The sequence below is a fragment of the Lampetra planeri genome, chromosome 28, assembly GCF_965212315.1.
Source record: "Lampetra planeri chromosome 28, kcLamPlan1.2.h2, whole genome shotgun sequence".
Classification (NCBI taxonomy): domain Eukaryota; kingdom Metazoa; phylum Chordata; class Hyperoartia; order Petromyzontiformes; family Petromyzontidae; genus Lampetra; species Lampetra planeri.
The window spans coordinates 11,451,618-11,474,460 of NC_136134.1; the positions used below are offsets into that span (position 1 = coordinate 11,451,618).

A 22,843-nucleotide genomic window follows, 5' to 3' on the forward strand; every position below is an offset into this window, starting at 1 on the left:
GCTGCGGGGGAGCGAGCGAGGAGGGGGAGAGGAGGAGGAATATTCCTTCGTTTGCTCCGAGGTCAGCGGTTAAACTATCGCGGTCTCGGCGGGGGCGAGGGGGGGAGCGGCAGAGGATGTACGGTGTACGGTGCATCCGCAAACGGCGTTCTGGAATTGGCGGCGGCCGTGCGGTTCCCGCCATCGGCCGCAACTCCGTCGGTAGTCTCGACCACGCCGGCCATCTTCTCTTCTCTCGACGGTGACGAATCCCCCTCCCTCCCCCGCCCCCCCTTCCACCGCAGGAGCAAGCTGACGCTGGAGGTGTCCTTCCTGAGCCAGGAGAAGGACGGCATGATCCTCTACAACGGCCACCAGACGGACGGGCGCGGGGACTTTGTGTCCCTCAACCTCGTCAACGGCTTCCTGGAGTTCAAGTTCGACCTGGGCAAGGGCCCCGCCGTCATCAGGTGCGGGGTGCTGCCGCCTCGAGGGACACCGGGGGGGGGGGGGGGGGGGGGGCGGTCGGCGGCTTCCCATGCCAAGGAGAGCGTGCCGCTGTTGCCGTGTGTGAGTACGCGCGTGTGTGTACGTGGGAAGCTGGCTTTGAGTCTCGCTCAAGGCCACCACCAATACCGGTGACGATCATCTGTACTGGTCCAGGGCCTCTCCTAGGTCGACTCAGTCTAAGATTAGTACCTGGTGCGGCTATATGGGGATCTTTGTCTTTCTGTATGTGTCTACTCACGTATATGTATGCCCATGTGTGTACCCGCGTGTGCCCGCTTGTGCACGTGCGTGGTGTGTGTGTGCCCGTGTGCGTGTGCGTGGTGCGTGGTGCGTGTGTGCGTGTGCACGTGCCGTGGTGTGTGTGTGCCCGTGTGCGTGTGCGTGGTGCGTGTGTGTGTGTGCGTGGTGTGTGTGTGCCCGTGTGCGTGGTGCGTGTGTGTGTGTGCGTGTGCACGTGCGTGGTGTGTGTGTGCCCGTGTGCGTGTGCGTGGTGCGTGTGTGCGTGTGCGTGGTGCGTGTGTGTGTGTGCGTGTGCACGTGCGTGGTGTGTGTGTGCCCGTGTGCGTGTGCGTGGTGCGTGTGTGTGCGTGTGCACGTGCCGTGGTGTGACGAGCAGGAGCGCCGAGCGGCTCCCGCTGGGCGTGTGGCACGTGGTGAATGTGCAGCGCAGCGGCCGCTCCGGCTCCATGACCATCAACCAGGGCCGCCCGCTCACCGGGGAGTCCCCGGTATGCAAGAACGCTCACGCACGGATGGACTCGCACTCACAGACATGCGGCCCATCCACAGGCGACCGCGTCAGCTTCCAGATTCACCAACCACGCTCGGATTTTCCGTCGCGTTTGTCGTCGGAGGTTTTTAATCTGCGCCACGGAAGCCGAGGAGTGGCCGTCCGGGGCGATCGGCGTCCCCGGCGGATCGTCATCACGGCCCTTCACCGTGCCCCCCCCCGCCTCCCGCCCCCCCCCCCGTTACTATCGCATTAACACTCTCAACCTTAAAGCATTCACAAATACCGCACGGACCATGACCGTGCCCCTGTCTCTCCCCCCCCCCCCCGCCCCCCCATAGAGCCCCCACACGTCACTCAACGTGAAGGAGCCATTCTACGTCGGGGGAGCGCCCGACTTCAAGAAGTTTGCACGGGCGGCCGCCATCACCACGGGGCTCACAGGCGCCATCCAGCAGGTGCGCCGCACCCGCCACGCCGGGACTTTAAGGCCGAGTCGATCTAGGGGAGGTCCGGGACCGTGTCTTATATCGGCCCGCCACTGATGTTAGCCGTGAGCAGGAAACTAATGGCCGTGACCGATGATGGTGATGGTGCTGTTAGCGAGCGCCTGGTCAGAACAAATTTTCGGCCACCTTTGTCTCCCCTGCGGTGATGTGCAGTGATTATGGCACCTGGGAAACGTTTGGATAACATCGGTGGAAAGTTGTGGTTGTACGTCTACTGGACGTACCGTACGCCGACTCCGCTCATGGCCAACAGCAGTGTCACGAATATCTGCCGGACGAGCTACTGTCCACACCCCCACCCTCCCCCCGTGTGCTGTGTCGGTCTGCATAGGTGCTCGCTAACAACACTTGCCCCAACAAAAGTCTGTTCGGGCTATATGGGGGATCTTTGTCTTTGTGTGTTTGTGAGACATGGAGGGGGTAGGGATGTGGATGGGTGGAAAAAAATACTTTTCAGGAAATCTTCCTGGAATGGTTTGTTGATGTTTGTGTTGGTTTCGTGAGATTTCTCCACCAGATTTGATTTGTTTGTTAGCCCTTGCCAAAGGGATGCTCGTGCCCTGGTTTACAACAAAGATCCCCCATGTAGCCTGAACAGACTGTTGGGGCAAGAGCTGTCAGCGAACATTTATGAAGGCCGGCACAGCATACGAGGGGGTGGTGGCTAGCACCACGCCTGGCCGCCTACGTGTCCGCCTACGTGGTGGCGGACACGCCGGTACTGTATCAAGCAAACGCGTTCCGCTCGCTACCAAAACCAATTCCAGAACACCGACTTGGAATGCCGTTCTGGATGGACCATCACGTCGTACATCCTCCCCCACGCCCCCCCCCCCCCCGCGAGGGTTTAACCGCCGACCGTCACAGACAACGAAGGAACCTTCCTCCTCCTCCTCTCCCCCTCCGCTGCGCTCGCTCCCCCGCAGCTCTCGATCGGCGGCACGGTCGTGCCGAGCCTCACCGAGGGGCACCGCGCCGCCGTAGACATCACCAACTTCGTGCAGCACCCGTGCACGTCCGGCCAGAACCCGTGCCGCAACGGCGGGCAGTGCCGGCCCCAGCTGGAGCTCTACGAGTGCCTGTGTCCGCGCGGGTTTTCCGGCCGCACCTGTGAAAACGGTGAGGCCCGTGGACGCGGTGGTGGTGGTGGTGTTTGTGCGGCCAACATTTAATTTCTGCATCTGCCCCTTGACCCCCCCAGAGTAATGACCTTCGAAGGGACAAAATTGGAAATTCCGGCAGGATAATCACCGGATTTGTTTGTTGTTGTTGTTGTGTTTAATTGTCGTTGTTGTTGTGGTTACGCCAACAGCCCTGGAGCAGCGGGATCAGAGCGACAGCATCGCGATTGCGTTCGATGGGAAAACTCACGTGGAGTTTTACAACGCCATCAAGCACAGGTACGACTTAATCATACGATGCTTTACATACCTGTGGCATGTCGCCACGCGTGCGCGTGCATCACCCCGTATTCACGTGTGTGTCGCCACGCGTGCATGTGTGTCACCACGTGTGTGCGTGTGTGTCACCACGTGTGTGTCACCACGTGTGTGTTACCACGTGTGTGCGTGTGTGTCACCACGTGTGTGTTACCACGTGTGTGCGTGTGTGTCACCACCTGTGTGCGTGTGTGTCACCACGTGTGTGTTACCACGTGTGTGTTACCACGTGTGTGCGTGTGTGTCACCACCTGTGTGCGTGTGTGTCACCACGTGTGTGTGTCACCACGTGTGTGCGTGTGTGTGTGTCACCACGTGTGTGCGTGTGTGTCACCACGTGTGTGTGTGTCACCACGTGTGTGCGTGTGTGTCACCACGTGTGTGTGTGTCACCACGTGTGTGCGTGTGTGTGTGTCACCACGTGTGTGCGTGCGTGCACAGCGTGAAGTCGCAGCAGAACAACTCGCTGGCGCTGAGCGTGCGCGCCGGCGGCAGGCCGGGCCTGCTGCTGTGGCAGGGCAAGGCCCGCGAGGGCTCCGATTACCTGGGCCTCGCGCTGAGCGGTGGCCGCGTGCACTTCACCTGGTACCTGGGCTCCCGCCCGGGCCTGCTGTCCGCCCCGCTGCCCGCCGACTCCAAGGCCTGGGTCCGCATCAAGGCCTGGAGGTACGTGGCGCGGTGGTGGCGCTTGCGGCCTCCGTGGTGATGGCGGTGGTGGACCGCTCTGGGTCTGCGTGTGTGTCCATGTTGCTATTGTAGGGAGCGGTGGTGCAGCGGTTAGCACGCTGCACTGCGAACCCGGCGACCCGAGTTCGATTCGCGCTCACGGCCAACCGGTCCTCGGCTTCTCTGAGGTCGACTCAGTCTAAAATCAGTACCTGGTGCGGTGTGGAAACATCAGCACTTGTGTGCTGTGCCTGCCTTCATTGATGCTCGCTGACAGCACTTGCCCGAACATCCTGTTAAGGCTACATGGGGGATCTTTGTCTATATTGCTGTTTATTGCAATGTACTGTGCTGCAGGCACCAGCAGGACGGGTGGCTGCAGGTCGGAGATGCGGAGGCCGTGACGGGGACGGCCGCGGGCGGAGCCACGCAGCTCGACACGGACGGGGCCCTCTGGCTCGGCACGTTGCACGCCCCGCACGCAGACACACACCGCGTGACACACACCGCGTGACACACACCGCGCGACACACACGGCACGTCCACTTTCCTGCCCATTCACCCGACCCCACTCACACCCCCCACTCGCTCACCAACTCGGTCACTCGCTCGTGCACTCACCAACCGTGGCATCCACCTGTCTCACTCACCAACCGTGTCATCCACTCATCCGCCAACTCACTCACTCGTCCACTGATTGTGTCGTGTGATGATGTGCTTTGTGACATTGTACCGTGTGACCATGTGCCGTGTGATGACTCATGCCGTGTGACGACGTGCCGCGTGACGATGTACCACGTGACACGTGCCGTGTGACGACGTGCCGTGTGACGATGTACCACGTGACGCGTGCCACGTGATGACTCATGCCGTGTGACGTCGTGCCGTGTGACGATGTACCACGTGACGCGTGCCACGTGATAACGCGTGCCGTGTGCCGTGCAGGCGGTACGGCGGAGCGGCGCCGTGCACCGCGCCTGCCGCCCGGCTCCACCGTGGGCCTCGTGGGCTGCGTGCGCGACCTCGAGGTGGGGGGCCACCCCGTGGACCTCCTCGCTGACGCCCTCCACCGGCCCCCGCTGCTCCACTGCTCCTCCTCGCGCTGACCACCCCCATTGTGACGCTCCGGTACGCTCACGTACACACGTACACTCAACTACACACACGCTCGCGTACACCCATACACGCACGCTCACACACAACAGCAGCCGCCATTCGCCCCGAGTGATGGTGACGTCACCACGGTGCTTGTGCCAGGCTGTGTGCACGTTAAGGCCACGTGAAGTATCGAACGCCCACTGGCAGAAGGTCACGGGACAGACCCAGGTGCCATGGGTTGACTGACTGAGATGAGTGGCCGATGCACCACCTGTGCCCCCTGCTATGCCAGCTTGCTGTGCTTTAGTCGCCTGGTGCTCGTTGTGAGCGTCGCTCCTCCGCCCTCCGTTGTTGCTGGAAGGCGACTGCCTCCAGCTGCCCAGTAGCGTCCTTCACGAGCCTCCTCCATAGAGGCCGATCTTGACACTACTGGTACCGGTCATCGGCAAGTCCACTCAGCTCCACAACCTCCTGTACCACATCACTCCATCTCTTCTCTAGCCCGTGCTGCGTCTGTTTAGCCCCCTCTATTCCGGCCGAACAAAAGCTGTTTTGGCATGCGGTGGCTGGGCATGCAGACTGCATGACCACATACACAAATATTGGCACACACACATTCTCACACACACACTGATGATTCTCCTCGTGGTGCCTGGTGGTGCAGGGTCATATGCGTGGAGCGCTCCCCTTGGGTTCCTGGATGCCACACGGAGACCTCTCAGCTCCAACTGCTCCACCCAATTACTCCAAGCTCCACCTGGCTCCAGCTGGCTCCACCCATTCCTCATTGTGAATGCTGATCCAGTGTTCTTAGCAGCTGCACATTTACAAAGTGCACCCAATAAAATGTAATTGATATTTTTGTGACACTGCATTGGTGCACAAGCACAATTAACAAAAAATAAACTCAACACGTTCCGTGTCGGTAACAACACTGTGGCCTTAAAGGGAAGGAGAAAAATATACAATTGGCCTCTTGTATGTTTTTTTCCCTCCATAAAAATCAGGCAGGCCCATGCGCGTTTTGATTGGTTAGCGAGCGTCTAGGTGCACTGTGCATAGTGGAATGGGGGTGAGGTGGGGGGGGGATGCGCGTGTTTTTTTGGGTACGCTCTGTAAATGTGCAGCTCGGATGCGCATGATTGACGTGCACGACGGATGGGGAAATTTGTCATCAGGAGGGACGCATCGATTCATCGGTTAAAATCGATTCTTATGCCCACGGTGCATTCATAGAATCGTCTGCGTAAGAGTTGATTATTTTTTACTCATGTTTTTTATACCACTATAGATTATATATTCATACCACTGTAGATTCTACACGCACCGCAAAGGATCGATTGGTCGATCGAATCGTGGAGAGTTGAATCGTTAAATCACTGATGATTACATTTTAATTCTTTAATGACGCGCACGCCGATACGCACTCATTTCCACACACACACACAGCGTGCATGCGGGCAAAGAGCCCCCTTGTAAGCCCATACGGCTCGTTGGGGCAAGCGCCATTAGCAAGCACCTGTGAAGTCCTGACGGCACACGAGGGGGTGGTGTGGTGGCCAACACCACGCCCGGCCGCCTTTGTCTCCCCCAGTGCCAATGGCTACACACCCCACGTACCCGTCGCGATAATCACCATTGACGTCAGCTGTGGCCGGGAATCGAGCTCGGCTTCGCCGGGTTCGTGGCACGAGTGCGCTAACCACTACGCCACCGCTCCTCGCGCGGGGGGGAGTGTAAGATGCGACGCGGTGTCTATGGGGCTGCGTTCACTCCGCAGAAGTCGCTCCGAGTGGACGCGCGGCAGTTCGGAGCTCGGGGGGTGGGGGGGGCAGCCGGTCCCCCTCCAAGGAGCTCGGCGCCTCCGACGCACAGCGGATCGGAGGTGCCGTGGGGACGCTGTTGGGGGGGGGTGGGGGGGGATTATGAGCAACCCCGGTCTCGACAGTCGTCGTCCGGTGGGGGGGGGGGGTCCTGTCACTTTTGGCCGTGGGAGAAAAACTCCCCGAGGGGGGGGGGGGGGGAAGTGCATCCTCCGCACGGGAAGGCGTCCCGAGTAGTTGGGGATCGAGCCCAGCTGATTGTAGCCGTGGGGCTGTCCCTGCCGCCACTGCCGCCCCGCCCCGCGCCGTCACGGGAGTCGAGGCGCCCAGCACCCCACAGCCGGGATGACGCCATGTCCGGGCCGTTCTTCATCGAGAGTCTGTCCCAAGCAGCCCACCCCCCTCTGCCCGTCGCTAGCCACGCGAGGGTGTTGAGGTTGGAGGGGGGGGGGGCTTGGAACAGCCCCCCAAATTCACTCATCCATCCCCCCCTCGCCACCACCACCACCAAGTCACCACGAATCGGCTCCTCATCACCGCCTAACCGACACCGTCGCCAGGGAACGCGCCTACCTGTTAACACTGCGTTGTTGTCGTGATCGTCGTCGTCGTCGTTATTATTATTTGTATTATTATTGTTGTGTTGTTGTTGTTGCCGCGAGCGCGTTTGCCATTGACCGTCGTCGTTGTGAGTCGGGGGAGCACTGAGGGTCGGGCAGGTGAGGGTCGGGCTGGGGGCTGGGCAGGTGAGGGTCGGGCTGGGGGCTGGGCAGGTGAGGGTCGGGCTGGGGGCTGGGCAGGTGAGTGTTGGGCTGGGCAGGTGAGTGACGGGCTGGGCAGGTGAGTGACGGGCTGGGGCTGGGCAGGTGAGGGTCGGGCAGGTGAGGGTCGGGCTGGGAGGTGAGTGTCGGGCAGGTGAGGGTCGGGCTGAGGGCTGGGCAGGTGAGGGTCGGGGCGGGGGCCCTGCGCCACTCCCTCCCTGCCCTCCCCCCCTATATTTGGGAGCGTTTTGTAATCCCAGAGAGCTCAAGGTGTGTATATTGTGGCGTTCTACTAATTTTGTACCTGTTTCTACTTGCGGGTCTTCTTGCTGATGTAACCTGCACTGCTGAACTCAATAAACGGATATCTCGTCAACTCGGCCGCCTGGCTCACACTCACTCCTCACCGCGCCATTCCTCACCCCGCCACTCCTCACCACGCCTCACCTCACCACGCCACTCCTCCTCACCCCACCATCCCCAGCAGCTCACTGGGCGAGTTCGAGGCAACTGCAGAACTCCCCGCGTGATCCACCAACCCGCACCTCCACAGGATCACGGACACCTTAAAGACACAGCCTCAGTCGTGCGATTGTGGCCATACGCCCCAACACCACGGACCCTATCGTGACTCCATAGAGACACACAGAGACACATAGAGACACAGTACACAGAGACCCATAGAGAACGTCGAGGGCCATGAAGCGAATGAGATCATGTGGGCGCTGAAGCTGATGAGACAATTGGGTCGGGGTGGACTTGTTGACGAGTCGAGCGCTGCTGGCGACAACGCAGCCCAGAGGCTTCTTCGTCTCGGCAGCGCACACAATGAGCGCCCCGCCCGAGGGAGCGCCTTGCCGTGCACGTCCCCCGGGTGGTGGATCCGGCGTGGCCCCGGGCAGAGCGCTCACCACGCAGAGGGCGCCACGTCGGAGCACCTCCGAAGTGTGGCCAAAGCCAACGGACAAGGAGGCAACAGAGCGAGGAGGTAACGTGACGAGGCCGTTTATTGACGAGTGCGCCGAGGTGATGACGACGAGGTGGTGACGAGGTGCGCGCGACGAGACGACAGCCGCCGCCGTGACTCCGAGAGGGCCGGCGGGTACAGGCAGGGGTGACGTGTGCGTGTGTACACGTGTGCGTGTGTACACGTGTGCGTGTGTACACGTGTGCGTGTGTACACGTGTGCGTGTGTACACGTGTGCGTGTGTACACGTGTGCGTGTGTACACGTGTGCGTGTGTACGAGTGCGTGTGTACGAGTGTACACGTGTGTGTGTACACGTGTGTGTGTACGAGTGCACACGTGCGTGTGTGTGTGTGTACACGTGTGTGTGTGTGTGTACACGTGTGTGTGTGTACACGTGCACACGTGTGTGTGTGTTTGTTTGCGCAACTGTTAGAGACAGAGCTGTGTGTGTGCAGTGGGGTGACGTGTGTGTGTGTTAGTGTGTTAGTGTTAGTGTGTGCGTGTACGTGGGGAGCGGTAGTGTAGCGGTTAGAGCTATGCGCTTCAAAATCGGCGACCCGAGTTCGAATCCCGGCCACGGCGAACATCAGTGGTGGCTAATGAACTGAACAAACATTTCCTGACACTCCCTTGGCTCGACTGGGCCACAAATAACCATTCCGACGTGCGCCGTGAACCTCGGCACAGGGGGGGCAATGGTAGCCGAGCTTGATTCTGACCACACCAACCCCTCGGTGTGCCGTGTCGGCCTTAATAATAGGTGCTCGCTAACAGCACTATCACGGTCTTTGCTAGTTTATATGACACATACACACATTATATATATACACACGCGTGCGCGCAACTAAAATTGCCAAGCTAGTATTGGCCCAATCAATCAACTCTGATCTCAGCCCCGATTCGAACCGTTACAGTCTCACCGAAGGGGTTTCCAAACCTTGATGGACCTGTCCGTGTGGGCGGGTCAACCGTAATCCCACAATGGACCACCACCACCAACAACAGCAACAACAAAATTATGTTTTCCAAGTGAGAGCGACTCCACGTCGTGGCATCTGCCACAGTTCCACGGACGATTTCTCGAGCGCCCTTCGCGCAACCACAGTTTGGACACCCGCTGGGCTCGTCGATTCATGGTTGGTCGACTGGTGTCCCCAATGCAGTCAGACCCTAACCCGGACTCAAACCCTAACACTGTGCTAAGAGAGGCCCTGTTACCCTGTAGGGTGTGGGATGGGGGGCCGCGGATTGCGAGTTGCTGGCAAGTCGCCCTAACCGAACAACACAAATAAGCAGACATTACGACCCACACACATTCCTCTCCACAAACAACACACACACATTGTATATATAATAATAAAGTAGATTGCGGTTCAACGCAAGCAAAACTCCGGACCGGTTTCAACATCCAGTGGAACCAATCGCTACTGATCCACTCTGATTGTGTTGAACCAATCAATGGCCGATTGAGTTATGCACTCCCAGAAGACGGAGTGGCTTATGGGATTTCTAAAACACTTTTTATTGGCCCAATAAAAAAAATCTAATATTTTTTATTTCAAATTTGTATTTCAATAAAATAAATGTGGAGGGAACAGACGCGAAGGAGGCGAATTCTTTGCTCGTTATTTTGTATTCTCAACGCCGGCGCCAACGATCATCGATGATCATTATCGATGATCGTTATCGATTATCGTTATCGATTATCGTTATCGCTGCGGCGTCCGCAACGCGCCGGTGCTAGACCCCGTAGAACGCGACGCGCTGTGCGAAGCGGAGACGGTTTTAGGGTTGGCGGTAGATCTGAGCAACGGAGAGCTGCAGCGTTACATCCGCGCATTGCCGTATTCTCTGGATTATAAGACGCACTTTATTCCGCTGCATTTTAACACGAGCGTGCGAGTGAGACGGGATATGCGGAAGTATTTTGACACCGCGTCGCGTCCTACAAGCTGGAGAACAGGGCCGTTCCACAATGAAGCTGCGAGACGTTGTCCACGCTGAGTCGCCCAGGCACAAAGGAGACGCTTTGTCAAGGCGCGGTTGGGTCGGTTTCTCTTTTTGAGTCCCCTATGCTAAGGGACACACCGCATTGATATGGGGAACATTCAACGAAAGGTTCTCTTGGGTCGTGTACAAATTGTGTACGTTTTGGAAACATGCCACTGGGTTGGGTTGTTTGGGGTACACTTTGCTTAAATTTCACTGTATAAATGTGCCTCTCGCTTGGGTACAAAACAACACTGGGCAGGTGGGCGAGATGGATACATGTTTGGGGTACACTTTACAAATGTGCCTCTCGCGTGGCTTCGGGAACACGGGGCCACGAACTCAGAAACGAGAGAGAGAAGCGAGCGCCTCTCCGGGTCGCGCCACAATCGCTTTCCTCTCCGACGCGCCGGGCTCACACGTGGGAGCTTTTGGCGTGGCTGGCCGGGCCGACGTTGTTGCTGGCGGTGGCGGCGGCGGCGGCGGCGGCGGTGGCGTTGGCGGTGGCCGGGTAGGCGTAGTAGCGCTCCTCCTTGCCGCCCGAGCAGCAGCAGAGCAGCGCGCCGCTCACTATGGCCAGCGCAGTGCCCACCCAGCCCGCGAAGAGCGAGTAGCCAAAGTTCACCACCCCCTTGAGGCTCTCCTTGTGCGTGCCCACGGGGAACCACGTGGTGGCCACCAGGGTGCACAGGCCTGCAGGGTTACAGGTTGTTAGGTTAGTAGGTCATTAGGCCGTCGCTCGCAATCCCATCATAATCATCATCATCATCATCCACCATCGTCGTCTTCGTAAAGTCTCGCGTGATGTCGCCACTCGCACAAGTCTGTATGTGTGTTGAACTTCTTTCGCACCGTACGTTGCCAACCGTGCTCATCGGAGGTGCGGGGGAAGGATAACAAACTAAACACGAACAACAAACGATTGAACACAGCCCTGTGCACACGTAGCAGCAGTCACGACCTTGGAATGCCACCAGGGTTCTATGTGAGTCGATGGCTCTCTCTGTGAGTCGTCTTGGTCTCTATGTGAGTCTCTGTGCGGCTCTTTGGGGGGTTCTCTATATATGTGTCTCTGTGCGAGTCTATGTGTCTTCCTGCGCGTCTATGGATCTCCACGTGAATCGATGGGTGTCTGTGTCACTGCGCGTCCCGATCGATCATCATCATCATCATTCAGTACTTGCTGCCCAGCCGACCTCGACTGCCACGGACTCCTGCACTGTGAGCGCAGCGACATCGCGGCCCCCCCCGGCGAGCGCGCGGCACGCGGGTGAGCAGCAACGCACTCACCCACGAGGATGAGCAGCAACGAGCAGTAACGCACTCACCCACGAGGATGAGCATCACTCCACCGGCCACCACCCTCTGCGCCTTCTCGGAGGCCGTCTCCTCGCCCAGGCGGATGCACTTGAGGCCCGTGCTGGCGAGCAGGATGGCCGGCAGGCCCAGCACGCAGGCCACCACCATGAGTGCCCGGCACACCTGTATGTACACTGATACACACACACCTGTATGTACACTGACACACACACACACACCTGTATGTACACTGACACACACACACACCTGTATGTACACTGACACACACGCACCTGTATGTACACTGACACACACCTGTATGTACACTGACACACACACACCTGTATGTACACTGACACACACACACATACACTTGTATGTACACTGACACACACACACCTGTATGTACACTGACACACACACACCTGTATATACACTGACACACACACACCTACACTTGTATGTACACTGACACACACACACACCTGTATGTACACTGACACACACACACACCTGAACATACACTGACACACACAAACCTGTATTTACACTGACACACACACCTGTATGTACACTGACACACACACACACCTGTATGTACACTGACACACACACACCTGTATGTACAACAACAACAACCGCCATTCGCCACTAAGTGGCGGTGACGTCACCACGACGCTTGTGCCAGGCTATGTGCACGTTGAGGCCACGTGAAGTGTCGAACGCCCGCTAGCAGGAGGTCACGGTGCAGACCCAGCTGCCATAGGTCGACTGACTGAGATGACTGAGATGACTGCTGATGCACCACCTGTGCCCATTACTGTGCCAACTTGCTGTGCTTTATCCACCCGGCGCTCCGCTCGTTGTTGTGAGCGTCGCTCCTCCGCCCTCCGTTGTTGTTGGAGGGCGACTGCCTTCAACTGCCCGGTAGCGTCCTTCACGAGCATCCTCCACAGAGGCCGATCTTGATACCGCTGGTACCAGTCATTGGCAAGTCCACTCAGCTCCACGTCCTCCTGTACCACATCACTCTATCTCTTCTCTAACCCGTGCCGCGCCCGTTTAGCCCCCTCGATCCGGCCGAACAAAAGCTGTTTAGGCATGCGGTGGCTGGGTATGCGGGATACATGACCCAGCCAACGCAGCCTTGCCTGCCGGAGGAGCTCACCGATGGGACTTTGCCCAGATCTTTCAAGGATTTGTGAGCTCCTCACACAATCCAGCCTGGTTAAACCCAGGATGGATCGTAGGCAGGCCAGCCTAAATGTTTCTAACCGGCGAAGATGTTCCATTAGGGGGGTCCACGTTTCGCAAGCGTAGAGAAGGGAGGGAATGACCGTGGCCGAGAAGACCTGAAGCTTCGTGCGGAGCGACAGACCAAGTAGCTTCCAAACAGCGTTACGCAACCGATGAAAAGATAATGCCGCTCGACTGATTCGGAGTGAGACCTCTGCTGTCAAATCGGAGCCGGGCATTAAAACACTGCCCAGGTATGGAAAACTGTCCACTCTCTCCACAACTGCCACATTACCGATTGGGAGTTGTGGGGGTGGAGTGTCCGATGGTACAAAATACCCAGGCATGTGCTTAGATTTAGGGGGGCTGATTGGAAAGGCCCCACACACACAAACACACTTGTACACACACAATAACAACCGGGGGCTGCTGCGACTGCTGTGCCCGCGAGTGAGTGGGCGAGTGAGTGGGCGGGCGAATGAGTGAGTGAGGAGTGAGTGAGGAGTGAGCGAGCGGGCGAATGAGTGAGTGGGCGGGCGAGCGAGTGAGTGAGTGAGGAGTGAGTGGGCGAGTAAGTGAATGAGGAGTGAGTGGGCGAGTGAGTGAGTGAGGAGTGAGTGGGCGAGTGGGCAAGCCAGTGAGTGAGTGGGCGAGTGAGTGGGCGAGTGAGGAGTGAGTGAGCGGGCAAGCGAGTGAGTGAGTGGGCGAGTGAGGAGTGAGTGGGCGAGTGAGTGGAGTGAGGAGTGAGTGAATGAGTGGAGTGGGCGAGCGAGTGGGCGAGCGAGTGAGTGCGCGAGTGAGGAGTGAGTGCGCAGGTGAGTGAGGGAGGAGTGAGTGGACGAGCGAGTGAGTGACTGAGGAGTGAGTGAGTGGAGTGAGGAGTGAGTGACTGAGGAGTGAGTGAGGAGTGAGTGGACGAGTGAGTGAGTGGGGAGTGATTGAGTGAGGAGTGAGTGAGTGAGGAGTGAGTGAGGAGTGAGTGGACGAGCGAGCGAGTGAGTGAGTGGGGAGTGAGTGAGTGAGGAGTGAGTGAGGAGTGAGTGAGTGAGGAGTGAGTGAGGAGTGAGTTGACGAGCGAGCGAGTGAGTGAGTGGTGAGTGAGTGAGTGAGGAGTGAGTGAGTGGGCGCAACTAATCCCACAAATCGTATTGACTCACGCGCCCGGGTCTCTAGCGATGACTACGATAACGCGTGACATTAATTTGAGCAATTACCGCGTAAACATTCACCCCCAAAACCATTCCGCCTTGCCCCTGGGGGCTCAGACTTCTATATACTTAGTACACTGTATATATATATTTTTTAAAAATCACAGTTTCTGAGAACAGGTCAAAATGCTCGATAAACGTTTCTTTACAAAGACGCCGTCGTGTGTGATTGTGGCTATGCAGCTTGTGGGCTAGCGGCTCATAACGACACATAGATATGCATCGAGACTCACAGAAATACTCTACAGTAAAAACAAACTCAAATACTCTACAGTAAAAACAAACTCAAATACTCGACAGAGTATACAAACTCATAGATAGGGAGATTGCGGCGACGTCAACCGGCGATGCCATTGATGGCGCCACCACCCTGCACACCACACGTGTCCCCCTGCGAGCGTGGCGCCTCGCTGAGACGTCGCCGTCAATTGTTGTTGATTGATGTGGGTTGTTGTTGTTTATTGGTGTTGATTGGTGTTGGTATTGAAGTTGTTGTTTTTATTGTTGACTGTTGTTGATCTCGTGGACTCTTGCAAAGTGGCCGCCTGAGAGTGCCGGCGTTTATATTTGTATAATGAAACGAGCCACCGGGTCTCGCTGTCGAGAATGATCTTCCAGATTCGTCATCACGAGGCTCCTACATTGGGATGCTTGGCCAATTCTGAAGCAGCTTGTCTCCGCGTGGGAAAAATCCCGGGAGAAAACCTCACCTCCGATTAACACGCGGAGTTGCACACAGACGGGTTCACGATCACCCCCCCCCCTCTCTCTGGGCCAGTACGACCATCCGCCTACCCCCCTCTCACACTCACACTGGCTCCACTCTGACAGTACGTGACTGCAGGTGATCTCTGTGCGATCCACCAACCCCACTCAATGGCAGGCACGCAGTATAACGAGGGCGTGAGCCTCTATAATACGGAGCAGGTGAGAGATCGCACACTCACAAAGACAAAGATCCCCCATATAGCCTTTAACAGACTGTAGGGGCAAGTGCGGTTAGCGAGCACCTATGAAGGCCGGCACGAAACACGAGGAGGTGGGTTGCCAGCACCACGCCCGGCCGCCTTTGTCGCCCCAGTGGTGATGTTTACACACCGCACCAGGTACTCCTTTGAGGCTGAGTCGACCTAGGGGAAGCCTAGGACCGCTTCAGATAATCGTAATTGGTATTGGCCGTGAGCGAGAATCGAACCCGGGTGGCCGGGTTCGTAGCGCAGCATAGCCCTAACCGCTGCACCACCGCTCCCGACAGGGCGTGGGGTGCGGTAGTGCAGCGGTTCTAATTCGGAGCAGGTGAGAGATCAAACACTCAGGCACACACTCACTCACTCACACGCACGTCGCGTCCCTCAAATCCACACTCACTCATCCCACCCCTCCCCACACTCGCAGCAGCAGCCGCGCATTCCAATCCTCATTGGTTGCACGTGCGGCATTCCACACAGGTACACAGGAGGTGGCCATTATAAACCACGTAATGGTTTTGGTAATCATCATCATCCTAATCATCATCAACAACAACAGCAGTAGCAGCATCATCATCATCGCGACGTGCCGTGTACATTGTCAATCCCAGCCTGGGCTGCGTGGTTTGTGGCCACGGGGAGATGCCTGGTAGCACAGCAACTAGGACGGTTACCTATACTGTAATCGTGCATGGACATAGTTTGGATGTTTTATTGCGACCGCATAAATAAACGATTAACATCTCATTAAGGAATTAAAAATGTTGATGGCCGAGCATCAATCTAAACTCGCGATTACATCATCCGCCCTGCTCCGGCCAAATAACTCATCCCATCGTCACCCCAGGGATGATGCACTAACACAAAGATAGACAAAGATCCCCGTGTAGCCTTTCATATGATGCAGGGGCAAGCGATGTCAGCGAGTCGCAGCAGCAGCATCAGCACCTCTGAAGGCCTGCACGGCACACGAGAAGGGGTGTGTGGCCAGCACCACCAACCCGCCTTTGTCTTCCCAGTGCCGATGCTGAAACACCGCACCAGGGGAAGGTTGTGGGGGGATGGGGGAGGGGGTCCAGGGCCGGTTCAGATTTGCACTCGCCACTGATGTTAGCCGTGGGGTGTAGTCCAGGGCGCGGGCTTCGTACGCAGCGCGGCGAACCAAAACCACTGCGCCCACCGCTCCCCACACAGAGGAACGAAAACAAACAGGGGGCGGGTGCGCTTCCTCTGGGGGGGGGGGGGGCACCGCTTAATGCTACCACGCACGCTCCAGCAGAACGCCGCAATTTGGGGGGGTAATGCGATTGTTTTTCCCGTGTTTTCGGGGCAATTTTTAACGACGGAGCCAAGTTATTTATAAGTTTAGATTTTTGTTTTTAGACAACATCGGGGCAATTTGCGACACACCACTGCAGAGAGGATTTGGTGGGGGGGGGGGGGTCGCGTAGAATTGCCCCCCCGCCCGCCTCCCCCCAACAAACAACACTTGAGTCCACCGCCTCTTTTTTCTAACGCAACCGTTGTCGTTGTTTTCGATGTGGAGACGGAGAGAGAGATAGTGTGTGCATGGGGTGTGCATGGTGTGTGCATGGTGTGTGTGCATGGTGTGTGTGCATGGTGTGTGTGCATGGTGTGTGTGCATGGGGTGTGCATGGTGTGTGTGCATGGTGTGTGTGCATGGTGTGTGTGCATGGTGTGTGTGCATGGGGTGTGCATGGTGTGTGCATGGTGTGTGTGCATGGTGTGTGTGCATGGTGTGTGTGCATGGTGTGTGCATGGTGTGTGTGCATGGTGTGTGTGCATGGTGTGTGTGCATGGTGTGTGTGCATGGTGTGTGCATGGTGTGTGCATGGTGTGTGTGCATGGTGTGTGTGCATGGTGTGTGTGCATGGTGTGTGCATGGTGTGTGTGCATGGTGTGTGCATGGTGTGTGCATGGTGTGTGCATGGTGTATGCATGGTGTGTGCATGGTGTATGCATGGTGTGTGTGTCTGGCGTGTTTCGTCTCTCGCTTCTCTTGTTTGACCACGCGGGTTTGTGAGCGGGGCGGCGGCAGCTCGTACACATCGCTCGCCGCCGGAGGAATCCGAAAAGCTATAAAGCTCTTCTTCACAGGTGTCCGGTAGGCGCGGGTCAGAACGTTACAGTAACAAACAATAACAAAATCACGACAGGAGTGCAAAGTAAAGCTAGGTAAACACATCGCCCACAATTGTACGAATAAAACTAAACTATTTTCATTTTACCAAGTAAAGCCCGCCGAGGCATTCACTTATTTTTCTGACTTGGCGTGGCCAACAAATGATAGCTCACCAAAGTGGCTTCTCAGCACGTGGACATTTTTAGCAGCAAAATAATCGACGTAGTCTAAATGCTCGTTTCTAAATGTGCAGGGGGAAACCCGGAGGTCCAGAGTCAAATTAATGCGACGGCCGTGGGTTCACAGCGCAACCCCAGACCCCCACTGACCAGCACGGTGAAGTATGGTCAAACAACCCCCACCTCCCCCACAACCCGCACGTGTTGCAGTCCATCGCTCCATCAACAGAGGAGATGGAGCGATGGATTTCGGTGTCGTGGGCACTCATTGAGTGGGAAAATAACATCACGTGAGAGGTGGCTTGCGGGTTGCGGAGGCAATCATCCAGCAGTGGATTGGTCACAATAAAAAACGTTTCCTTCACGTGCTAAATATGGACTGTTGGGACGAAGTGCTGTTAGCGAGCTCTTATTAAGTCCAACACAAACTCCAAGCCGTCAAATGATGCCTAATACAGGTTCAGGTATCACGCAACTAATTTAAACTAAACTGTTTTTTTATTTTACCAGGTAAGGCCCACAGAGCTACCTATAGAGCTCTTTTTCAGAAGCGACCTGGCCACAAATGATAGCTCAACGAAGTGGCTTGTCGTCACGTAGAAAGGTAAAGTTGGCAAATACTTTAATCGCGTGATGTTAATTCCAAATTCGGAGGGAAAAACCGGAGGCCTCGGAGAAACTCCACGCGACTACGGGGAGAGAGGCACGCACACTCCAAATATATAGCAGGCGTCAGGTTGGGGATCGAACCCACGACCTCCTGTATACCAGGCTAGGTAGTCAACATCTCACCATCGAACCCACGACTTCATGTAGACCAGGCGAAGTAGTTAACATCTCGCCATCGAACCCAAGACCTCCTGTATACCAGGCGAGGTAGTCAACATCTCACCATCGAACCCACGACTTCCTGTATACCAGGCGAGGTAGTTAACATCTCACCATCGAACCCACGACCTCCTGTATACCAGGCGAGGTAGTTAACATCTCACCATCGAACCCACGACCTCCTGTATACCAGGCGAGGTAGTCAACATCTCCTAGCCACCACGGCGGATGGGGGATCGCAGTGCGCGGAGCACAGCGCCACCGCTCCCGATCGACAACGGCAAAGAGCCCCCGCAAAAGGCGCACAGAGTTGATCACGACCTGTGTGGCTTCGATAGTTCAATGTTGTTAACGCGCCGTTTAGAGAGGGGCTACTAATGCCGTGTGGCGTTGCCTCGGATTGCTGTGTTGTTTTAGCCGCCTTGCCCAGCCTTGATAAATTGGACTTATATAATGATTTTCATTTCCCTTTATTATTTTTATTTAGTGACTTGCTTACTACCACCCTCTCTTTACTTTGCACGCCTATCGTGTGTTTGTATTGTTTGCTGTTGTAACTTGCTGACCCGCCCTTACTGGACATCTGTGTAAAAGAGCTTCATAGCTCATCGGATTCCTCCTCCTGCAGTCAAAATAAAAATTCTCATTACGACTTTTAGGGCAAGTGGCGTTATCGGACACCTATTGAGGTCGGCACGGCGCGCCTCAACCCTACCGCCTTTGTCTCCCCTATTGATTAGGTTCACACACCGTACCAGGTATCCATTTAGTGCTGAGTCAACATAGGGGAGGTACCAGATCGAATCAGCCTGGTGTTGGCCGTGAGCGGGAATCGAACTCAGGTCGGTGGGTCTGTAGCGCAATACGCTAACCACTGCGCCACCGCTCCCCACCACCACCGCGCAACCCACACACACACAGAGGTGCACATGCATGGACGTACCTGGCAGCGATAATATCTCCGCGAAGGGCTTGCAGTGGTCGATGCCGTTGTTGCTGATGCACTGAGCCCAGAGGCCCTTGCTGCCCATGTCCTCGAAGCGCACGCACGCCGTGAAGCCGTAGGAGCAGAGCAGCACCCAGTCGTTGGTGGCCGTGGCCACCACCAGGGCCACCCAGCCCAGTAGGCCCAGCGACACCCCCAGCAGCTGGAAGCACGAGGCGCCCATGCCTGGAGCAAGGCGGGGATGGGTGGTGGGAGGGGGTGCCGGCGGGCTGGTGGTAGATGGAGGAGCAAGCGGAGGTGGATGAAGCGGTGGTGGTGGTGGAGGTGGGGCGGTAGATCCTGGCTGTAGGTGGACGAGATTGCTGGCTAAAGCTACTGGTGAAGGAGATTGATGGTTCTCTGGTAGACCAAGTTGGTGCTGTCGGCGAGATGGAACAGGAGCTGCTGGCTGGTTGAAGGTCCTGGCTGAGAGTGGATGCGCGGAGGAGGAGGTGGTGGTGGCTGGAGGTGCTGGCTGAAGATTCTGGCTCGTAAACGGACGATCAGAGGAGGTTTGGGGTGGGGGAGGAGGTGCTGGCCGGATGAAGGTTGTGGCCGTGAGTGGCTTCCCGGAGGAGGAGGGGGAGGGTGATGAGCGTGGCTGGTGAGTGGCTGGTGAGGGCAGGGGCGCGTCTAGCGGTATTGTGATTCGAGTGGTAGTGCCAGCCCCTCTCTATGCTGCCCCAGAACCAGTGGTCACTCCGCGCGGGGTGTCACCTGCTTTGGCTGGACCTCGCCCAGGGGACCCCGACAGAAGCTCCCTGCACACTCCTCCTCGTTGCACGGCCGCGGTGCGCTTGAGATCCCCTCAGTGAGACCCCTCGCTGAGACCCCTCGGTGGGACTCCTGGTGGGACTGCTCGCGTGATGTGCCGCGCGATGCTGCCGCCCGGGCGTTTTATAAACTCAGATAACGGTTCCTTAATCCCGGCCCACCGCTCATAGCCACCTCCACCCACCCACCCACCACCACCCGACTAAACCCACCACCACCCCACTCCACCCGAAACACGCACAACCACAACCACCTCCACGCCCCGCCCCGCCCCCCCTCTGCTCCGGGGCCGTCATCTGGACAGTGTCCAGGACATCGCCCCGCGCCACGCGGAGGCGGAGACTCATGAGGGTCATTCCATCACTACACATCAACACAAACCCACAACAACGAAGACAATACACGGCATCCCCCATTCGCCACATAAGTGGCGGTGACGTCACCACGGCGCCTGTGCCAGGCCACGTGCACTTTGAGGCCACGTGCATCGTCCAAAGCTCGCTGGCAGGAGGTAACGGGACAGACCCAGGTGCCATGGGCTGAATGTGATGATTGGCCGATGCATCACCTGTGCTCCCCACTGCGCCAATTTGCTGCGTTTAATCCGTCCGGCGCGTCGCTCGTTGTTGTGAGCGTCGCTCCTCCGCCTTCCGCTTTTGTTGGAGGGCGACTGCCTCCAACTGCCCAGTAGCAGCGTCCTTCACGAGCCTCCTCCACAGAAGTCGACCTTGACGCCGCTGGTACCGGTCATCGGCAAGTCCACTCCACATCGGACTGTACCACGTCGGCTCCATCTCTCCGCCAGCCCGTGCCCGGGCTCGAGAAGAGACACCACGTGCGTGTGTGTGTGTGTCCACTCGGCCCACCACCCACTCCTCCCCTCCTTCACTCCTGCGGGTCAATAACCCTCGCCTCGCTCCCCTCCTTCACTCCCTCCTTCACTCCATCTCCCTCCCACCGTCTCCCCTCCCACCGTCGTCCCTCCATCGCTCTCTCCTTTCCTCTACCCATCCCTCGATCCACGCCGCCTTCTCTCCCACCCTCCACACACCCCATCTCACATCCCTTTCACATCAGAACCCGGTTTGTATGTTCAGGTGCGTGTCCCTAAGTTGACTCAGCCTTAAACGAGTGCCCAGGGCGGTGGGTAAACATCAGCACTGGGAGACAAAGGCGGTCGAGCATGACGCGAACAGCACTTGCCCCAACAGTCTATTGGGGCAATCTTTGTATGGAGGTGATGGTGTCTGTCTATCTGTACGTCTGCGTTTGATGCGTATTCGTCTGTCTCTGTCTATCTCTCCGTCTGAATCTCTGTCTGTTTGTCTCTGTCTCTCTGTCTTTCTGTCTCTCTGCCTCTATGCCTGTCTCTCCGTGTCTCTGCCTGTATATTCGTGAGGCGTTCTCTGTGTCTCTGCCTCTCTCTGCCTCTCTCCGCGTCTCTGTCTGTCTTTCACCAGAGATGCGACGCCTTGTTGCGTTCCGGGCATTCCTTTGGCTTCGCCTCGATAAACCCCGCGCGCTGCTGTTATTCCTGCTGCCCGTGTGTGTGCACACGGTGTGTGCACACGTATGTGCGTACATGGCGTGCAAAGACACGTGTGCCCACGTACACACAGGCGTGTTTGCGTACACGTATGCGTGTATACGTGTACGCGTGCACGTGTGGACTCGAGTTCGACTCCAGCACACGTCCACCACCAGTTAAGAATATCTGAACGAATCCCGGGTCTCCCCTAGGTCGGCTCAGCCTCAAAATAGTACCTGGTGCAGTGTGTATTAAACATCAGTACTGGGGAGACAAAGGCTGCCGGGCGTGGTGTTGGCCACCCTCGTGTGCTGTTCCCGGCCTTCATAGGTGCTCGCTAACAGCACTTGCCCCAACAGTCTGTGTAAGGCTATCCGGGGAGTCTTTGCCTTGTGTGTGTATGCAGGCACACGTGCGCGCGCGTGTGTGAACACACTTCTGGTTCGGAGACCACGATGTGACACGTTCCAGTCGGATCTCTTCTCGAAGGAACATCATCCCATTACTTATTTAGCTTCCTGCGATTTCCTTACTCGGGCTGCAGCCTGTGCGTCGGACACCAAGGTTTACACGTCGCTGGTTTGAAATGGTAACGTGATCACTATAGTTGGTGAAAGTGAAGCGGTCGTGCAGAGTAACGGGATTACTTTGACGAAAGTAACGCGTTACTGCCGTGCACAGCGCTGCTCAGAGATGACTAGCGACGCCTCAAGCGTTGGGGAGACAAAGGCGGCCGGGCGAGGTGTTATACAATGGTACAACAGCACTTGCCGCTACGGTCCTGTGAGGCTACACGGGGGAACGTTGTCTTGTTGTGGGTTACGGTTGTGAGTGCTGTGTCAGTGGGGAGCGGTGGTGCCGCCGTTAGCGCCACTGCGCTCCGAACCCGGCAACCTGAACCGGTCCTGGGCCTCCCCTAGATCGACTCAGCCTCAAATGAGTATCTGGTGCGATGAGAACATTGCCACTGGGGAGACAAAGGCGGCCAGGCGTGGGGTACTGGCCCCCCACCCGCTCATATACCATGCCGGCCTTAAAAGGTGCTCGCTAATGCCACTTGCCCCAACAGTCAGTCAAGGCTATCTAGATGACATTTGTCTTTGTCTCTACGCGTATATGAATCCGTGTATTTGTGTACCAGCGGCCAGCAACACACTTACGAAAGTTGTACAGTAACATGAGAGTTGTAAAACTGCCCTTGAATTGACCAAGGCCCTTGTGA

At 57.0% G+C, this 22,843-nt stretch overlaps 2 protein-coding genes across 3 annotated transcripts in view; one reads left to right on the plus strand and one right to left on the minus strand.

Moving 5' to 3' along the window:
- Window positions 1-5,778, plus strand: part of LOC144728464 (agrin-like) — a 144,147-nt gene extending 138,369 nt beyond the window's left edge. For both annotated transcript variants that reach the window (XM_078607928.1, XM_078607929.1), the window contains 9 exons: window positions 285-449; window positions 1,106-1,217; window positions 1,561-1,677; window positions 2,655-2,847; window positions 3,041-3,128; window positions 3,609-3,833; window positions 4,191-4,294; window positions 4,779-4,961; window positions 5,596-5,778. In XM_078607928.1, the coding sequence (XP_078464054.1) occupies window positions 285-449; window positions 1,106-1,217; window positions 1,561-1,677; window positions 2,655-2,847; window positions 3,041-3,128; window positions 3,609-3,833; window positions 4,191-4,294; window positions 4,779-4,939 (1,165 nt within the window). In that variant the 3' untranslated portion in view covers window positions 4,940-4,961; window positions 5,596-5,778. The remainder of the gene's footprint in view (window positions 1-284; window positions 450-1,105; window positions 1,218-1,560; window positions 1,678-2,654; window positions 2,848-3,040; window positions 3,129-3,608; window positions 3,834-4,190; window positions 4,295-4,778; window positions 4,962-5,595) is intronic.
- Window positions 5,779-8,504: 2,726 nt separating this feature from the next.
- LOC144728465 (claudin-11-like) lies at window positions 8,505-20,238 on the minus strand. Its single transcript, XM_078607930.1, has 3 exons — window positions 19,278-20,238; window positions 11,802-11,966; window positions 8,505-11,166 (listed from the first exon to the last, which is right to left on the minus strand). Exons 1-3 carry the CDS (start codon window positions 19,501-19,503, stop codon window positions 10,889-10,891), a joined length of 669 nt encoding a protein of 222 aa, XP_078464056.1. The 5' UTR covers window positions 19,504-20,238; the 3' UTR covers window positions 8,505-10,888.
- Window positions 20,239-22,843: the final 2,605 nt, after the last annotated feature.